We start from the raw sequence: 17,108 nt of genomic DNA on the forward strand, positions 1-17,108 counted from the left end.
GGGAAGCTGGAAGTCGTGTCCGAGGCTCAGGCAAGGTAGAGGAGCCAGGGTCCCAGGTGGGACAGGAAGGGGCGAATAAGGGGAGGAGACCCATCCCCCCAACTCCGGAATTACGCAGAAAGAGGAGGGGAAAGAGGATGGGTCTGCCAAAGCTTTTGTGTTGGAGAAAGACGCGCCAAAAGCCATTCGGAGGTTCTGAAACCGAATGACCACATCACTCCGTGTAAATAGCAATGATTTCAGCACTGTAAATACGCAGCACCAATAAAAGAATAAAATGCAGAGCTGCGTAGCGTCGTTACTCTGAAGTAGTCCACTCCGGCCACTGTGACAGTTCTGATTTAAATACATACTTATTTTGGATGATGCATGCACACATCACAATAAGCACCATCTTAGAAGAGGCATTCTCTGTTGCGTGATAAGAAAGGATGCATCTTTCAAGAAGTTTTGTTTTGAACTAAAAATTATTTATATATTTTTAAAATATGTCTGCTCAGTAATTAATCAGCAGCTTCTTTTCTGTTGATCAATTTTTAAATTAATTTTTCTTTATATATTTTTTCCTCTATGGTTTTCAAACTCTAGCTCTTTCTACATTTATGATCTGTGATGGATGGAAGATGAAAGGCCCTGCGTGAGAGGCAAGGTAGAGAGGATCTCCCAGGGTGGGAGGCTGAGGGAAGAGGGAAGAGGGAAGAGGGAGAAACCTCCAGGCGAGAGCTGGGATGGCTTATGTCTCTTTGTGTGGACTAAGAGTAAAGATAGGTAAAGATAGGTGACCGACTCTGGAGTTGTGGTGCTCATCTCACTCTATTGGCCGAGGGAGCCAACGTACAGCTTCCAGGTCATGTGGCCAGCATGACAAAGCCGCTTCTGGCGAACCAGAGCAGTGCACAGAAACGCCGTTTACCTTCCCGCCAGAGCAGTCCCTTCCCACTGTAAAGGGGCCCCTGACCATCAGGTCCAGTCGTGTCCGACTCTGGGGTTGCGGCGCTCATCTCACTCTATAGGCCGAGGGAGCCGGCGTTTGTCCGCAGACAGCTTCCGGGTCATGTGGCCAGCATGACAAAGCTGCTTCTGGCGAACCAGAGCAGCGCACGGAAATGCCGTTTACCTTCCCGCTGGAGTGGTACCTATTTATCTACTTGCACTTTGATGTGCTTTTGAACTGCTAGGTGGGCAAGAGCTGGGATCAAGCAACGGGAGCTCACCCCGTTGCAGGGATTCGAACTGCCAACCTTTTGATCAGGAAGCCCTAGACTCTGTGGTTTAACCCACAGCGCCACCTGGGTCCCTTTCCCACTGTAGTGGTACCTATTTATCTACTTGCACTTTGACATGCTTTCAGACTGCTAGGTGGGCAGCAGCTGGGACAGAATGACGGGAGTTCACCCTGTCGCAGGGATTCAAACCGGGATTCTTGAAAGACCTGCATTGGCTCCCAGTACGTTTCCGAGCACAATTCAAAGTGTTGGTGCTGACCTTTAAATCCCTAAACGGCCTCGGTCCAGTATACCTGAAGGAGCGTCTCCACTTTCATCGCTCTGCCCGGACACTGAGGTCCAGCGCCGAGGGTCTTCTAGTGGTTCCCTCGCTACGAGAAGCCAAGTTACAGGGAACCAGGCAGAGGGCCTTCTCGGTAGTGGCACCCACCCTGTGGAATGCCCTCCCACCAAAAGTCAAAGAGAAAAACAACTACCAGACTTTTAGAAGACATCTGAAGGCAGCCCTGTTTTAGGGAAGCTTTTAATGTTTAACAGACCATTGTATTTTAATATTTTGTTGGAAGCCGCCCAGAGTGGCTCGTCGGGGTATAAATAATAAAGTGTTGTTGTTGTTGTTGTTGTTTGTAAGGGTGACTTCCCATTATCCTAACGTCCACCTCGCCAAGCACAGGGAGCAGCAGTGGGTCAGAAGCAGCCAGGGGGGAGGGGGGAGACTCGGAGGGAGGGAGAAACCAGTGTGTGGAATGATGGGAAGGCTCAGGGGAGGAGAGATGCAGGGAAAGGCTCAAGGATGCTGGAGAGCCCTTCCACTGCCCTGACAGGGAGGAGACTGACAGGGCATCACTCCTTCCGGCGCAAGAGTTAAGGAGAGCACCGCAATGCAGGTCAAGGGGGAGGCGTTTTGGGGTGCCCCAACTACTTTGCTGGCGTAAGAACAGACGTACGCCATTGCCGGATTCTGATTCGGAATGAGAGGTCATGTTTAAAGCTGTCTCTGCACTGTAAATACTTGCACAATATAAGTCTTTAAAGACAAACTGGACTCAAGCAGAGTTACTCTAGAGTAGCCACGACTACCCTCTGACATTATTATTATTATTATTATTATTATTATTATTATTATTATTATTATTATTATAACTGGCAACCTGATAATTGGCAAGCCCGAGAGGCTTGGTGGTTTAGACTACAGCGTCACCCCTGTCCCGTTGGCTGCCTATATGTCCCTGTATTAGCTGAACTGGACCTGTACAAATGGAAAGCCAGTGTGTTTGCCGAAAAATTAGAAGGGTAGAAGCTGCAATTATTTGTGAATTACAGTGGTACTTCGGGTTATGAACTTAATTTTTTCCGGAGGTCCGTTCTTAACCTGAGACACACTTTCACTAATGGGGCCTCCCGCTGCCGCCGCACCACCAGCATGCAATTTCCATTCTCATTCTGGGTCAAAGTTTGCAACCCACGGTACTACTTCTGGGTTAGTGGAGTTTGTAAACCAGTGTTTGTAACCCAAACCCGAGGTACCACTGTAGTGTCTCAGGCCAGTCCCCTGTAGATAAGTTCTGCACTGGATTTTATTATATATTTTTTAGTTCTATCCAGAGCAATCTTATTTTTATTGTTAGCTCTCAGGTGCCTGGAACCAGAATGGAATAAGACTAAATAGAAACAAAAGTGATCAGTGACCAGAAGTATGAGGCTACCAGCTCCCCGGCGGTAGGTTTATCTGGGAAAGTATTCACTGCAAATTCCTTTCACAGATACTTACTGGAAATGACACCTGACTCCCACCTCAAACAATTGCACTCCATATTTCCTGAAGTGTACAAGCTGCCAATTACAAGAGAAATCAGCCAATCAAATGTGGATGGAAGGAAAATTGTTTTAATCATACGCTTGGAAAAGTGTGGTCTCCCTTTATGGTTGCCAAATCTCAATAGCATCAGACCCTGGTACTCAAAGTGAAGGCATCTGGGTAACAGGAAGTGGTTGCCAGAAGTTGGTGGGAAGAGAGTCTGGGCTGTGGGTTGGAACTTAGGGGCAGCTGGAAGAGGCCCGGGATGCCACCTGCAGATCAGGGGTCGGAGCCTGGCTATGCCTGGTGGCTTAGCAGAAGAACCAAACCAAGCAGAACAGTCTGACTTTGCGTTCTGGCACATCACCCCAAGGTTTTACACTTCATTTTTGAGACCTGCAAAAGAAGTCTTAAGCTCTAAGACTGTGCGCTACATGCAGTAGTAATCAATAAAATCATTTCAAAACATTTTCTTTCACAACACATGCAAAAAGTTATTAGAAGCTCACTATGAAGAGAGCTTTCATGCAAACGTTACAATATATAGCGCATACTCTAAGTTGCACATGAAGCAAAGGTGCTAATATTGGAAGCAAAGAGAGTAAAGGCAACAGGGAACAAATTTCCATTATGTCACCATCCTGACTGCAGGTTTGTTTTCATTTTGCTCCTGCGACAGTTCAACTTTACCTCCAAATAGTTTGGCTTCAGATAACGCCAGCAGCAGCCTGTAGGGCAGATGCTCTGTGAAGATTTGGGTTGAGATGGAAAGGAGCAGATTTGTTTTGCTCCTTAGTTAAAAACCCCAAATACTCACTTTTGTACTATTTTTATTTGTGAAGTGTGGCACCAAACAAACAAACTCCGGAGACTTGGGTTTGCTTGGACTGGAAATGTCAGAGGTTTGGCTTGCTTGCTTCTCAGGATTTCCAGGGCAAGGCGTTAAATTTCAGGATGTGAAGAGGACTATTTTCAGAAGTCTCATTTGCAGACTACCCTAAAAGTTAGCCTCCTTCCCTTTTCTCGTCATATTGTTCCAGTCTCACTTGCCTTTTCTCTTAGAGGAAATTGAGACAGATGCCAATAAGGTCTAATAAATATATTTTGAAAACTTGTGAGAAGGAGGGCAAGAATCCTGTTCTGAAGACAGCATGCAAGTCATCAAGAGATGCCTGGCTCCATTCGTTTTGTCTGACACTGCCCTTGAGTTTTCAAGCTCTGCTCCTTGAGCCTCAGGAACCTGGCATTGAGGAAATATGCAAATGTGTATGAAAATATGCCAGTGAATGTGTGCACCATCTAAGCTGTCCCAAAAGGCACAGTGGCCAGGGTAGGGGGGGGGCTACAGCCTTGTCTGCCCTACACCATGTCACTTGTCTGCCCTACACCATGAGGAGGGCAGACAAGTGAACCAGCTAGCTCAGTGCCTCCTTTGTTGGTCCTCACTACTGCTACCAAGTGGGTATCTCTGTATTTCCTGTTACAGGTAGGTAGCTGTGTTGGTCTGAGTTGAAACAAAATTTTAAAAAATCATTCAGTAGCACCTTAAAGACCAACTAACTTTTTATTTTGGTATGAGCTTTTGTGTATCTGATGAAGTGTGCATGCACACGAAAGCTCATACCAAACTAAAAACTTAGTTGGTCTTTAAGGTGCTACTGAAGGAAATTTTTTATTCTGTATTTCCTGCCTGCCTCCGCTAAACAACCCTTTAACCTTTGGAACTTATTTCCTGTCCCAGGCAACTCTCTATGCTGTGTAATGTGGTAAGCCAGTACCAGATTTAGAAGGCACCAAGCTGGGGGGGGGGCGCAATATTAAGAAAATCCAAGCTTGTGAAGATCCATTTGGGGGCGCCTTGCGCAAGGTGTCATTTTACAAAATTTGCCAGATTCCACCCCTGTGATAATCAAATAATAATAGGGGGAAAACAATAGAAGGCAATTACCAGTTGCCAATAGCATCCATATTAATTGCATGGTCCATGAACCAGCAGAGGCAAGTGGTTCTATCCAGGCACAGAATGCTGGATGAGACGAGTCTTGGTCTGATCAGATGGTAGTTCATAGAACCTTTACAAACCAGCCAGATGGGCGGGGTATAAGTGATGATGATGATAATGATGATGATGATGATAATGATAATATCTTAGAGTGCCAACTAAACCATGAAATGAATTAACTACAATATTTTGGGGCTCACTGGTTGAAGATTAAATGTGGATGTAGAACAGTCCAGTTTTGTAAGTCATTGTCTGATTACTAGAGTTCTGTGTAAATGGGAAGCCCAGAGCACTCTTAAGGAATGGGGGGGGGGGTAACCTGCACACCTAGGCAAGCAACTCCTCTCTTCAAATGGGACTGAGAACCATCTGCTCTTGTTGAAATAACATTTGACCCTCAGTTAATCTAATCCCCACACAAACAGCGCAGCAGGAGGTACGTTGAGGGGCTCAGGGGCAGATCCTCCTTTTGACCAAAGATCACTCTGCGTCTTGTTTGGATAAGATAAAAATGAGATACCGTTTAAAGCTAGTGTGCTTTAATTGGAGAAGGTTTGCATTGCTTCCTTTGCCTCCTTTTTTCAGCTCCGGATTTCGTCTCAATCATTAAGACACATACATTCAGGACAATCTGTAGGGGGGGGGGGAGAGAGAGAATTCCCTTTCTGTTTGGAGGAGGAAACCTGAACCAAACAGTCTTGGCCACGAGGTTGTTTCCCAAGGTTCCTAAGTTGGTTGAGAGAGAGAGAGAGAGAGAGAGAGAGAGAGAGAGAGAGAGAGAGAGAGAGAGAGAGAGAGAGAGAGAGACTCTGTAATAAGAAGAAAACCGGAGGGGCGCTTTGTGGGGTGGGGGGGAAAGAAGGACCACCCCTGGATCCAACAGATGACTTGTAAAAGGCCCCGCCTCCAGGCTATGCTTCGCCTTAAGCGTCTGCAAGCGGGATAATTGAAAGGGAGGCAGGAAGGTGGCAAATTAACTCCTTATACACTTAGTTTGTAGCGGGTAATCCTTGCAGGCTCCTTCCTTCTCAACCCGCCTTGAGTGGCTAGGAGGACTCTAGCCGAAGTAGGAGCAATAAAGTCAAATAAAACTAAAACAGAGGGAGAGGGAGAGGGAGAGGGAGGGAGTTAGCGCGCATGAGAGAGCGAGCCAGAGTGAAGCCACTGCCTGGGGCTGCTGCGCTCCCCTTCCCGAGACCTTTCCTCCGCTCCCGCGCTGCTCACTGAGTGATGGACAATCTGCGCAGGATCCGGCTTCTCCTTTTTCTTGCTTCAGTCCCTTTGTGCGGCGGGCAAGGTAAGCAAATCGCTGCAATGCTGCAAAATGTTTGAATTGCAGGGGGGAGGACGAGGAAGAGGAGACTGGCTGCCTCCCACCTCACCCACCACTGGATGTGAAAGCCAAAAACTGACCCGGGGCAAAAGAGTCTGCTCTCATGGAAAGTGTGTTTTGGGGGTCTCTTCTAATCTTTGAGCCTGGCTGGGGTTAGAGGGATGGGTGGGGATTGAAGCCCTCGGACATTGAGTTGCTATGCAGGTTACTAGTTTCTTGCAACTAAACTAACGCGCCCTATTCTGCCCTATTCTGAGTGTAGTTGATTTCGACGAGGCTGAATCCTTGAAGTTATTTTTCCTTGAGGTTATTTTACGATACCTAATACTTGGGAATTTCGGCATTCAGAAACGTTTTCACGAAAGGAGAAAGGAGGAGACAAATTCATTTCGGAAGCCAGCTCTTGCTCACTTATGTGGTGCCGTTTGTTGTTTACAGCTTCCATCATCCATGACCATTGGCTATGCTAGCTATGGATGATGCATAGCTGCCAAGTTATCCCTTTTTTCAAGGGAAATTCCCTTTTGCTGAATAGGCTTCCTCGTGAGAAAAGGGAAAACTTGGCAGCTATGGGATGATGGGAATTGTAGTCCAACAACACCTGAAGAACTTCACATTGGCTCTTCCTGGTTTAGATGCATACATAACAGCAAGCAACATAATCTGTAGTTAAATCTTACGCATTATATCCAGCTAAGTCACATGTAGAGCAGACCTACTGAAAGCAATGACTTGACAAACTAAGTGCATTGGTCTACTCAGAGTGTAGCTTGTTGTTGTTGTTTAGTCATTTAGTCGTGTCCGACTCTTTGTGACCCCATGGACCAGAGCACGCCAGGCACTCCTGTCTTGCACTGCCTCCCGCAGTTTGGTCAAACTCATGTTTGTAGCTTGGAGAACACTGTCCAGCCATCTCGTCCTCTGTCGTCCCTTTCTCCTTGTGCCCTCAATCTTTCCCAACATCAGGGTCTTTTCCAGGGAGTCTTCTCTTCTCATCAGGTGGCCAAAGTATTGGAGCCTCAGCTTCAGGATCTGTCCTTCCAGTGAGCACTCGGGGCTGATTTCCTTCAGAATGGATAGGTTTTATCTTCTTGCAGTCCATGGGACTCTCAAGAGTCTCCTCCAGCACCATAATTCAAAAGCATGTGGTACCACTTAAAGGTAAAGGTAAAGGGACCCCTGACCATTAGGTCCAGTCGTGCCTGACTCTGGGGTTGTGGCGCTCATCTCGCATTATTGGCCAAGGGAGCCGGCGTATAGCTTCCAGGTCATGTGGCCAGCATGACAAAGCCGCTTCTGGAGAACCAGAGCAGCGCACGGAAACGCCGTTTACCTTCCCGCTGTAGCGGTACCTATTTATCTACTTGCACTTGGAGGTGCTTTCGAACCACTTACTTCCGAGTAAATATGCATATAGATAATTGATAAATCTGTAAGGTGTAACAATATTTATAACTTAAGCGTAAGAGATGCTTTTGCCTTTGCCTTTCTGGTCAAACCATCCATGTTCCGAGTGTGGATGTGAGCAGGGCTTTTTAAAAGTCGGAACTCGCTGGTGCCCCTTTCAGATGGGCGCCATTGCCATTCTAAGAGAATGAGGGGGGCATTCAGGGTGAGTTCTGGCACCTCTTTTCCTTGAAAAATAGCACTGGAGGTGACCCTAGTGTAAACCAGCCATCCTATATAATAAAGTCCCTGTGTCTCTGCGTCCAGTCCCTGTGTCCCTGTGTCCGCACTAATGCGCATGTGCCCCACGGACACAGGGACTGGACGAAGAGGCGGGACGTACACACGCGTGCGCTCTCTTCCCCCCTCAACCCTCTGCCTCCCGGCGGCGGACCAAGATGGCGGCATTGGGCTCTGGGGCCGCCGCGGCGGTGGTAGCCCGGTCTGGCTCCCGCCTCCTCCTCCTGACAACCCTACCTGGCCCGTGGGAGGAGCGGCGGGGCCGCGGCCTTCCCTCCCTCTCTGCGCTCGGCCGCAGGACGCTGGAGAGCGCTTTGTTTAATTGCGTTCCTGGCGCGCCCCGCGGCCGAGCACAGAAAGGGAGGGAAGGCCGCGGCCCCGTCGCACCTCTAGCGCCCGCTTTCTTAACGGGCTGAATGAGACTAGTTCCTCATAAATGCCCTATTAAACAGATGACCAGTTTACACCATCAGGACATGGTGGACATTCAGTGTTATCTGTGTGGTGGAAGGAGGAAGAGTATGGCCCTGTTAAATTTTCCTTGGGGAAAGCTGTGGCCCTTCAGATGCTCCTGCTGGCTGAGGAGAGTTGGAGTCCAGCAACATCTGAGGAGCCACAGGTTCTCAATCCCTTTTCAGTCTGATGTGTAAGGGGCGAAGCATTTTTCTGCAGAAAACTGTGATTCCGTTTAGATTAAAAAACACAAGTAGATTCTCAAGGGGGCTTGCAACAGGTTATATGGTAATAACTCAGAAGAAAACCCTCCATATGTACATGTAACACATACGTGGCCCAGCACCCAAATTCTCCTGGCTGATGTTTGTGGCTAGATAATGTCTTCCAATGGCTCTGCTTTCCTAGAGCTACGGGCAGGTGGAACTGTGTGCTCTGTCCGAAAGGGCTCGGGAGGCAAAGTTCCTCACAGCTGTAGAGCTGCTCTTCCCTGGTTGATGGTTGGGACCAGGCTGGTCTTCCCTTTGCCAGAATATTCTTCTTGGGAGGCCTGGGCTGCCAACCTACCAGGGGCTCTTGAGCCATGTTGGATCATTAGAATATTTTAATTTAATGAGATTAAAATGACCCTTTATTAGGACCAACCCCCCAAAAATTATGGTGTGGGGTGTAAGCTTCCAAGTTCACCAGATCGATTTCCAAGTTAGATGTTGCCATAGTGCAATCCTCAGTGTGGGCCCAAATGCCACCCCTGAGCTGGACTAGGATAATAGAACTGTACAGTCAGAAGGGACCCTGAGGGCCATCTAGTCTAACCCCCTGCACTGCAGTGCAGTCTGTAGTGTAGTTGGGTATTAGAGTTGGCCTCTGGGAGGTCTACATTCACACTTGAAGCTAACTGGCAGCTGTTGGGCAATCAGTCTAATCCACAGAGGTGTTGTGAAGATAACCTAGGAAGGACCCAGGTAAGATTAATGCTAATTTCTGTTTATGTTCTTATGCACTTGAAAGGCTCAAATAAGTTTCTTTCTCAATAATCCTTACTCTTGTGAGGTGGGCCAGCGCTATTTCCCCCGTTTCTCCAGTGCAGTGGTTGAGAGATTGACATTTCAACTTAAGCTGTTCAGGTCACAGAGCCACATTGCTAACTAATGACTAGATACCTAGCAGTTCGAAAGCAGACCAGTGTGATTAGAGAAATAAGTAGCGCTGTGGCAGGAAGGTAAATGGCATTTCCATGTGCTCTGGCTTCCGTCACGGTGTCCCATTGTGGCCACATGACCTAGAAAGCTGTCTACAGACAAATGCCTGCTCCCTCGGCCTGAAAGTGGAGATGAGGGCCACACCCCATATTCAAAGCATTTACAAAGCACCTTTGTTGTATGAGGAATTCCAAAGTTATCATCATCTTGTTCTGACAACCCTGGCAGATAGTTTAATAATTCCAACTTTACAAGCGCATAGCTGCCAAGTTATCCCTTTTTTAAAAGGGAAATTCCCTTATGCTGAATAGGCTTCCTCGTGAGAAAAGGGAAAACTTGGCAGCTATGCAAGCGGACCCCTGAGCCTGATCATGAGGGCTTTAGTCAAGAGTGAATCATCCAGTACACAATACTGTGAACTGGTTCATCTGGGTACGTAAAACAGCCAGCTTCGTAATATAGTAACCATCTGGAAATGTGTGCAATGGGGTTAATGGATGAGCTTATGGTTTGTAACAGGAAAAAGATCACGACGACTGTGTGCAGTTGTGTTTTGGGAGGCTATGATTTGTTCCTGCTTTTGGGTGGGAGCTCATGAAGGCCTTTCCCATCCTGCCTGTCTAAACATTTTTAGACCTTGTCTCTCTTCTAGCTCTACAAGTCTATGATTCTCTAGATATAGATCTCCATATATCTAGTACTCTGAAGGAGAAAAGGAACTGTCTCAACAGGGATGTGCCCATCCACCCCTAAATTCTGTGCACTCAACACAACATTTGAAGGGGCAGCTGGTGGGTAGACTCTCCACGCAATTGGGAACCCAGATAGTTCAGGGTTATATGCGTACATTTGTATGAGTGTAGGCTTTCGTTTCAGGCATTGTGCTGAATGCATAGCTGTTGAGGCTGGTCCAGTGACCAAGTTCCTGTTCCTCCAGATATGCAGATGAGATGGATTAGCTGGCAGACAAAAGCCCCTAGCCAGCAGCCATTCTTTCTCTTAGCCTTCTCTCCTTCAACGGGAACACATCTCCAGAGAATCTCCAGTTAGGATGGTTCTCCCTCTTGGCCTGCTGCCAAGAGAGAGACCAGATGGAGCCTCACTTTACTAAGTAGACTCCAGATGTATATACTTGTAACTTTTCTACGCAAACCTGCCTTTCTGAGATTATGCTGTTGACTCAGGATGTCATGTGAGTAAACTCTATCTTATTTTAATACTATTGTGTCGTGTATTTATTTTAAGAGGGACAAAGGGGATTTGCCAGGAAGTATAATATTGAAGTATAATATTGTTGTAGAGGTTCTAGCAAACCTAACGCTCACGCTTTGCTGCGCACAAAAGGGGAATGTCACTCTGCTGATATTGGAAGCTTGCTAACACAAGCTTGGATAGGATCTTTCTAATATTATATCCTAATCCACATCCCTAACATTCCCACACTGGTGAGGTGAAGTGTGGGGGCAGGATGAGTAAATGGCACTACTGTAACCCCAGGTTTCTTTCTCCACTGGTACTGTCAAATGGAACAGTCCATTAGGGCATATCATTTTAGGGGGTAAAATTGATTTTTATTTTTATTTTGCAAATTGCTTCAGTGAGGGGGTCTTTAAAAAATGTTTTGGGTGTGAGGAATTCAAATCCAATATTATTTCTGTGATTGGACGGACAACATTTAGCTTGGTAAGTCTGAATTTGATGAAGAAGCATATAAACTGCATTTGGAAAACCAACTAAAATTAATTTTATGGTACCTTCTGAAAATGTTAGGTGATACTTGATAATAAAAAGAATAATGCAAGTACTTGGCAATCATTTTAAATGATTTCTGTGCAATTTTATACATATTTTACTTAGAAAACAAGACAAAATTATATTAATTTAATCAAAATATCTTTTGCATTCCTAGGTTGTGTCATGTTACAACTTTTTAGCACCCCTCAATTTTCAGAATTTGAAAGTTGATGAGTTCAACACACTGTGTGAAAGTTTAATTTGCAATTTTTAAATTGAAGGGACTAGTATTGAGGGATGTCATAGTAACTACCACATATAGGCCAACAACTTCATTGATCTAATAAAGGCATCACTTTCTCACCTGAAGATGGTTTAATAATGTGTGAGGTGTGTGGTAGGTGGGCAAACCACAGATTTGCTCATAAGATGGAGCATCACCTTCCTCTTTTGCTACATTTCCATTGTGCTTCTCAGGTGCTCAGGAAATGTCATCAGAGAAGCACAAGACTAGGGGCGAATTGCCCACCAATAAGCAGATTATGTTCTGAATGTTTTGGAAGTTCACTGTCCCCACAGGATGAAGCCTCAAGGCCTGGGATTGGTAGTAGGAGGACGATGAATGGTCAGAGGGAGACGACTGGGAGGAGGAGGTATCAGAAGCTGAAAAGGTAACAGGGTTTAGTGAGCAGGAAGAATCTGTGGTAGAGAGCAATCCAGAATCGGAGGCAGAGATGAGTCAGGCTGGTGAAGAAGCCAGGGGGTCTCCCCCTCGTGCTGTGACCCGATTTCCTCCCTCCTGGTATCTCAGAACCAGAAGGGGTATGAAGATGGTGAAGCCAAAACAAACAAGGCGACTAAGTCTCAGATTGCCTGGGACGGACCCGGGGGAGTAGAAGACTTAGGGAACTGTGGGAAGGTGGGGTCCAGTGTGGTGTAGTGGTTAAGAGCGGTAGACTCGTAATCTGGTGAACCGGGTTCGATTCCCCGCTCCTCCACATGCAGCTGCTGGGTGACCTTGGGCTAGTCACAATAGTCTCTCAGCCTCACTCACCTCACAGAGTGTTTCTTGTGGGGGAGGAAGGGGAAGGAGAATGTTAGCCGCTTTGAGACCCTTTCGGGTAGTGATAAAGCAGGATATCAAATCCAAACTCTTCTTCTTCATAGGGGCACAATCTACCGGGATGAGTTGCTGTGCTCACTAGGCCTGGCCTCACTAGGCCTGAGTTGACCATGTTTCTTTGAATAAAAGTTAACTTGTGATTCATTGCCAACCTGCTCCTGACAATCAGCATGAAATAGATGTTTTATGTGCATGCCTGCTCTCTGTTTGGCGCACTCAAGATGGCAGTAGATGCTTGGGTTGCTATATTTAGAAGAGCAAGATAGAGGACACATTTGCCGACTTCTTTTAACTATGGATCACTATGATGACTCATTTTACATGTTAATGAAAAAGGGGTGTGTCCTGGAAAAAGAGGACATATGGCAACCCTACTAGATGCAAGATTGTATCATCCACTCTTGGGGTCATTGCAACCACAAATTTTATCTGGCTACCCAGGCTGGCTCAAGTATTTGAACCCTGGTAGCATGAGAAAGGCCCCCAGTTTGTTTGATATATTTTTATAATATATGGGGCTTTGATGGACATGTATACAGTGGTACTTTGGTTTAAGACCAGTCCGGTTTAAGAACAATTTGGTTTACAAATTCCGGAAATAGTGTTTTGGTTTGGGAACTTTACCTCGGTCTAAGATGGGAATCCAAACGGTGGAAGAGAAAGCGCCCCTTGATTTAAGAACGGTTTTTGTTTAAGAACGGACTTCCGGAACAGATTAAGTTCGTAAACCGAGTTACCACTGTACAGTGGTGCCTCGCTAGACGAATTTAATTCGTTCCATGGGTCTTTTCTTATAACAAAAAATTCGTCTAGCGAATCCCATAGGAATGCATTGATTTTTTTTTGAATTTTTTTTTGCCCATAGGAACGCATTAATTGAATTTCAATGCATTCCTATGGGAAACCGCGATTCGCTAGATGAATTTTTCATAAAATGAATTCGTCTAGCGAGGCAATCTCCGCTCAAAAAATCCTTTCGTTAAGCGAAAATTTCGTTAAGCAGGGCATTCGTTAAGCGAGGCACCACTGTATATGATATGGGGCTAATTCTTCTGCGGCATTCCTGTCTGCTTTTTTCTTAAGGCTAGACTTTTCTCTCAGCCAAGATTGCAAATTCAGGTCATCTGATCAGTTTCAACATCTTACACGCAACCACAACTGTCAAGGGCAGCTTGACATAAGATTTGCAGCAGAATATTCATAATTTTGGAATGGTATGATAGAAGGAAGATGGCTGTTGTAATGCCTACAGACTGACATCTTGCGTATTGCACACTTTGGAGTTACTTGAAGCTCTAATCCAATGTCACTGAAATTCTTTCAGCTGGAGTTTTGGCCAGCCTAGACAGTGATTTGAACCAGTTGTAAGACTGCCATAAGTTTTTAAAAAAATAACAATTAGAGTGACTCATTTATTAGTTCTAATGTTCCTGCTGTGTAGTGAACTTTTGTGCATGAAATATTAAGTATGTCTGTAATCCTGTTGCTCATTAACTGTGTTTATTTTGCTAGACCTGGCCATTGTCCACAAATAATCTGAAGTCCAAATAACTAACTAAGGTTGCAACGTACACACAGGCTGCTTAAATGCCCAGATTTAAGCAGCTTAACAGCGTTCAGGATTGCAGTCTGTGCAGTTTAGTTCTTTTTGGTATTATTTTTCCTTTTGATATTTTTGTCAGCTGTATAGTTACTTTCTTTTTCTTTGTAATTTTAAATTCCTTAATTTCCCATGTATGTTCTGTCTTTTCACTTCTGCATTTTTTATTTAAAAATAGCTTTTAATTAATCTTGATTTCCTAAGATTTTACTGTTGTGCTAGGGTGCTTCTTCCACATCCTGGATTATTTCAATCTAAGAGCAGTAACAGCATTTTTATGATTATATCTCAGATATACAGTTGAAAGCAGTTTAAAAGAGGACCACAGAGACATTTTTCTTCATTCATTAGGTCACACAATAAAGCTGGTTGGCAACAGGCTCAGGTTCGGCTCCCAACAAACTGGGAGACCACTCAAAGACAAGTGGAGAAAAGATCCAGCTGAATGCAACTGAACACTGGCGAGGGCTTAGCATCGAACCTTTGTAGAGTCAGTGAAGGCAGCAAAGATGGCACACTTTGCTGCCTCCATTGCACTCTCATTATGTCACCTGGCAGAGCTTTTCCGGGTTGTATGGGGCCTTTTACAGTCTGGCCCCAAAGAGGTGGTAGAACCAATGGTAGCTCGCAAGGCATTTTGAGGATAAAATCACTTGCATTCACAGAGATCTTGCCGCTGCTGTTATAGCAGGGGAATCTCATGGGGTGTCCAGAGCACTCTCTAGTTCTCTTGTATTGGGTGTTGCAGTCAGTAAGGCTGGAGGATGTGGACCAAGTGCTTGGATCAGTCAGGGACTTGGGCTCTAGGCCAGGCATCCCCAAACTGCGGCCCTCCAGATGTTTTGGCCTACAGCTCCCATGATCCCTAGCTAACAGGACCAGTGGTCGGGGAAGATGGGAATTATAGTCCAAAACATCTGGAGGGCCAAAGTTTGGGGATGCCTGCTCTAGACCCTTGCCCCTCTTGGTTGATAAAAACTAGCATACATATGTCTTCATAGGAAAATACATTGCTTATGGAGTAAGGCCTTTGATTTGAGCCCACTTAATTAGATGCATTTTCATGCAACTTATTTGTATATTCCACACCATGGCATCCTTTTCTGTTAAGGTTAGAAATGATATATTTCTATATAATTTCTATATTTTCGATACAGGTTCCTTGGGAGATAATTATGAAATGGGGTAGAAGAAAAGGAAAGAGAATAGTGTTGTAACTGCATTGCAGGGGGGCACTGGTGGAGGAAGGGGGGTGCGGTGGCTGCGGCTCGCCCCGGGTGTCATCCCTGGGGTGTGTGTGTGTGACATTGCAGTGCTGCCCTCCTGTGACACTGGCCATGGGTGGCACCCCCCTGTGACGCTCTTCGCTTGCCCCGCCCTTGGGTGCCCACCCTCTGGGTGCGAGAGCAGCTAGCTCCGCCTCTGCAGGGGGTGGACAGATGACCCTCGGGATCCCTTCCAACGCTACAACTCTGATTCCTCAATGTCATTTCCTGAGACAACACCATTACTGGCAACACCTGGACAACACCTGGACAACACATTACTGGCCCCAACAACATCCAACATACCATCTCAGGACTATTTAATTGCTCATCTTCTAACATTGTTTATGCCATCAAATGCCAACAGTGCCCTTCAGCTCTCTATATTGGACAGACAGGCCAAACCCTACGCCAAAGGATAAATGGACATACATCTGACATCAGGAATCACAAGACAGAGAAACCAGTAGGCGAACACTTTGTTCTCCCAGGACATTCTATACAAGATCTCAAAGCAGCTGTTTTATTACAGAAAAAATTCAGAAACAGACTGGAAAGAGAAGTTGCTGAATTGCAACTCATTAGCAAGCTTAAAACCATGGAGCCACCTGGGATGAACAAAGACATAGGATTCTTATCTCATTATACATGATCAAGCTTTCCTTAGCACCTCAGCCCTTGCTTCCCCCCCCCCCGCAAGACCAATTGCAGTCATTAACAGTCGTTAACAGTCATCAACAGGTTTAGCCCATCACCCCCACCCCCCACCCTCTGAATATACATAAGGGTCTGGTGGCTTCTGTTTCAGTGTATCTGACGAAGTGTGCATGCATATGAAAGCTCATAGCAATATAAAAACTTAGTTGGTCTTTAAGGTGCTACTGAAGGAATTTTTAAATTTTATTTCCTGAGTGCTTATAAAACACAATTGTTTTTTCTTTCTGCAGAAACTTCAGTGGAGAGCTGCTGCTCACGTGGATATGAATGGGCAAGTCAAAAGAGAGACTGTAGTTCTCTGCCATCACATCCTGATTCCAAAGAATGCAGGTATTCTTCAAAGCAGCTTGCCTGCTTGTTGTTATAGCAACAGATGACTTCTTTCCATGAGAGCAGCCTTTAGTGGAAAAATAGGGGCCTCCTGCCCAATCTATAAACAGCACTCTGAAAAGAACCTTTTTCGGGGGAAATATTTGTTGTCTTGCTTTTCAGATTTGTAATTGTAGATGTCCTGACTAGATTTCTTTTTAAGAATGGAAAGAATGTGTTTTGCAATCCTGCCTGCTAGTACTTGGTGAATTTTTGCATTTATATTGGCATTGAATATGTCCTCCTCCACAAAGTGGTTGACAGATAAAACTTAACTTGATTTGAAGTTGCTTGAATAACAATAAAAATTTAAAAAGATGAAACATACACAGGGGCAGGAAAAGGGGGAAACCTGTTGAGAAATCAAATTGAGGAATGCAGCCAAGCTCCTCTTGGTGCCTCAAGTCACATGGCACCACATGGGTGGCACTGCAGTATTTTGTCTCCCTGGGGGGTAGTCATACTTTGTTAAATTTCTTTACTTTTTAAGGTCACTTTGTACATAGTCAACATGGTATATAACTGTTTTAACTAAGAATGTGTGATCTTGGGGCTGCCCGGACCCTCATTTACAGCATCTTTCAGCCTAAAAACCATGCA

General features: G+C 45.5%; 1 protein-coding gene and 1 long non-coding RNA gene across 3 annotated transcripts in view; one reads left to right on the forward strand and one right to left on the reverse strand.

The window, feature by feature from the left end:
• Nucleotides 1-3,093: 3,093 nt before the first annotated feature.
• LOC148685545 (uncharacterized) lies at nucleotides 3,094-5,765 on the reverse strand. Its single transcript, XR_015950089.1, has 2 exons — nucleotides 5,467-5,765; nucleotides 3,094-4,264 (listed from the first exon to the last, which is right to left on the reverse strand). It is a non-coding gene; the product is annotated as an uncharacterized LOC148685545 (long non-coding RNA).
• Nucleotides 5,706-17,108, forward strand: part of FBLN1 (fibulin 1) — a 68,030-nt gene continuing 56,627 nt past the window's right edge. Inside the window, exons 1-2 of one of the 2 annotated variants that reach the window (XM_035137886.3) lie at nucleotides 5,706-6,323; nucleotides 16,370-16,469. In XM_035137886.3, coding sequence (XP_034993777.3) covers nucleotides 6,257-6,323; nucleotides 16,370-16,469 — 167 coding nt within the window. In that variant the 5' untranslated portion in view covers nucleotides 5,706-6,256. The remainder of the gene's footprint in view (nucleotides 6,324-16,369; nucleotides 16,470-17,108) is intronic. The other variant, XM_035137885.3, reaches the window with a different exon arrangement.

This window comes from Zootoca vivipara, chromosome 5 (assembly GCF_965207765.1).
Source record: "Zootoca vivipara chromosome 5, rZooViv2.hap1.1, whole genome shotgun sequence".
NCBI classification, from domain to species: domain Eukaryota; kingdom Metazoa; phylum Chordata; class Lepidosauria; order Squamata; family Lacertidae; genus Zootoca; species Zootoca vivipara.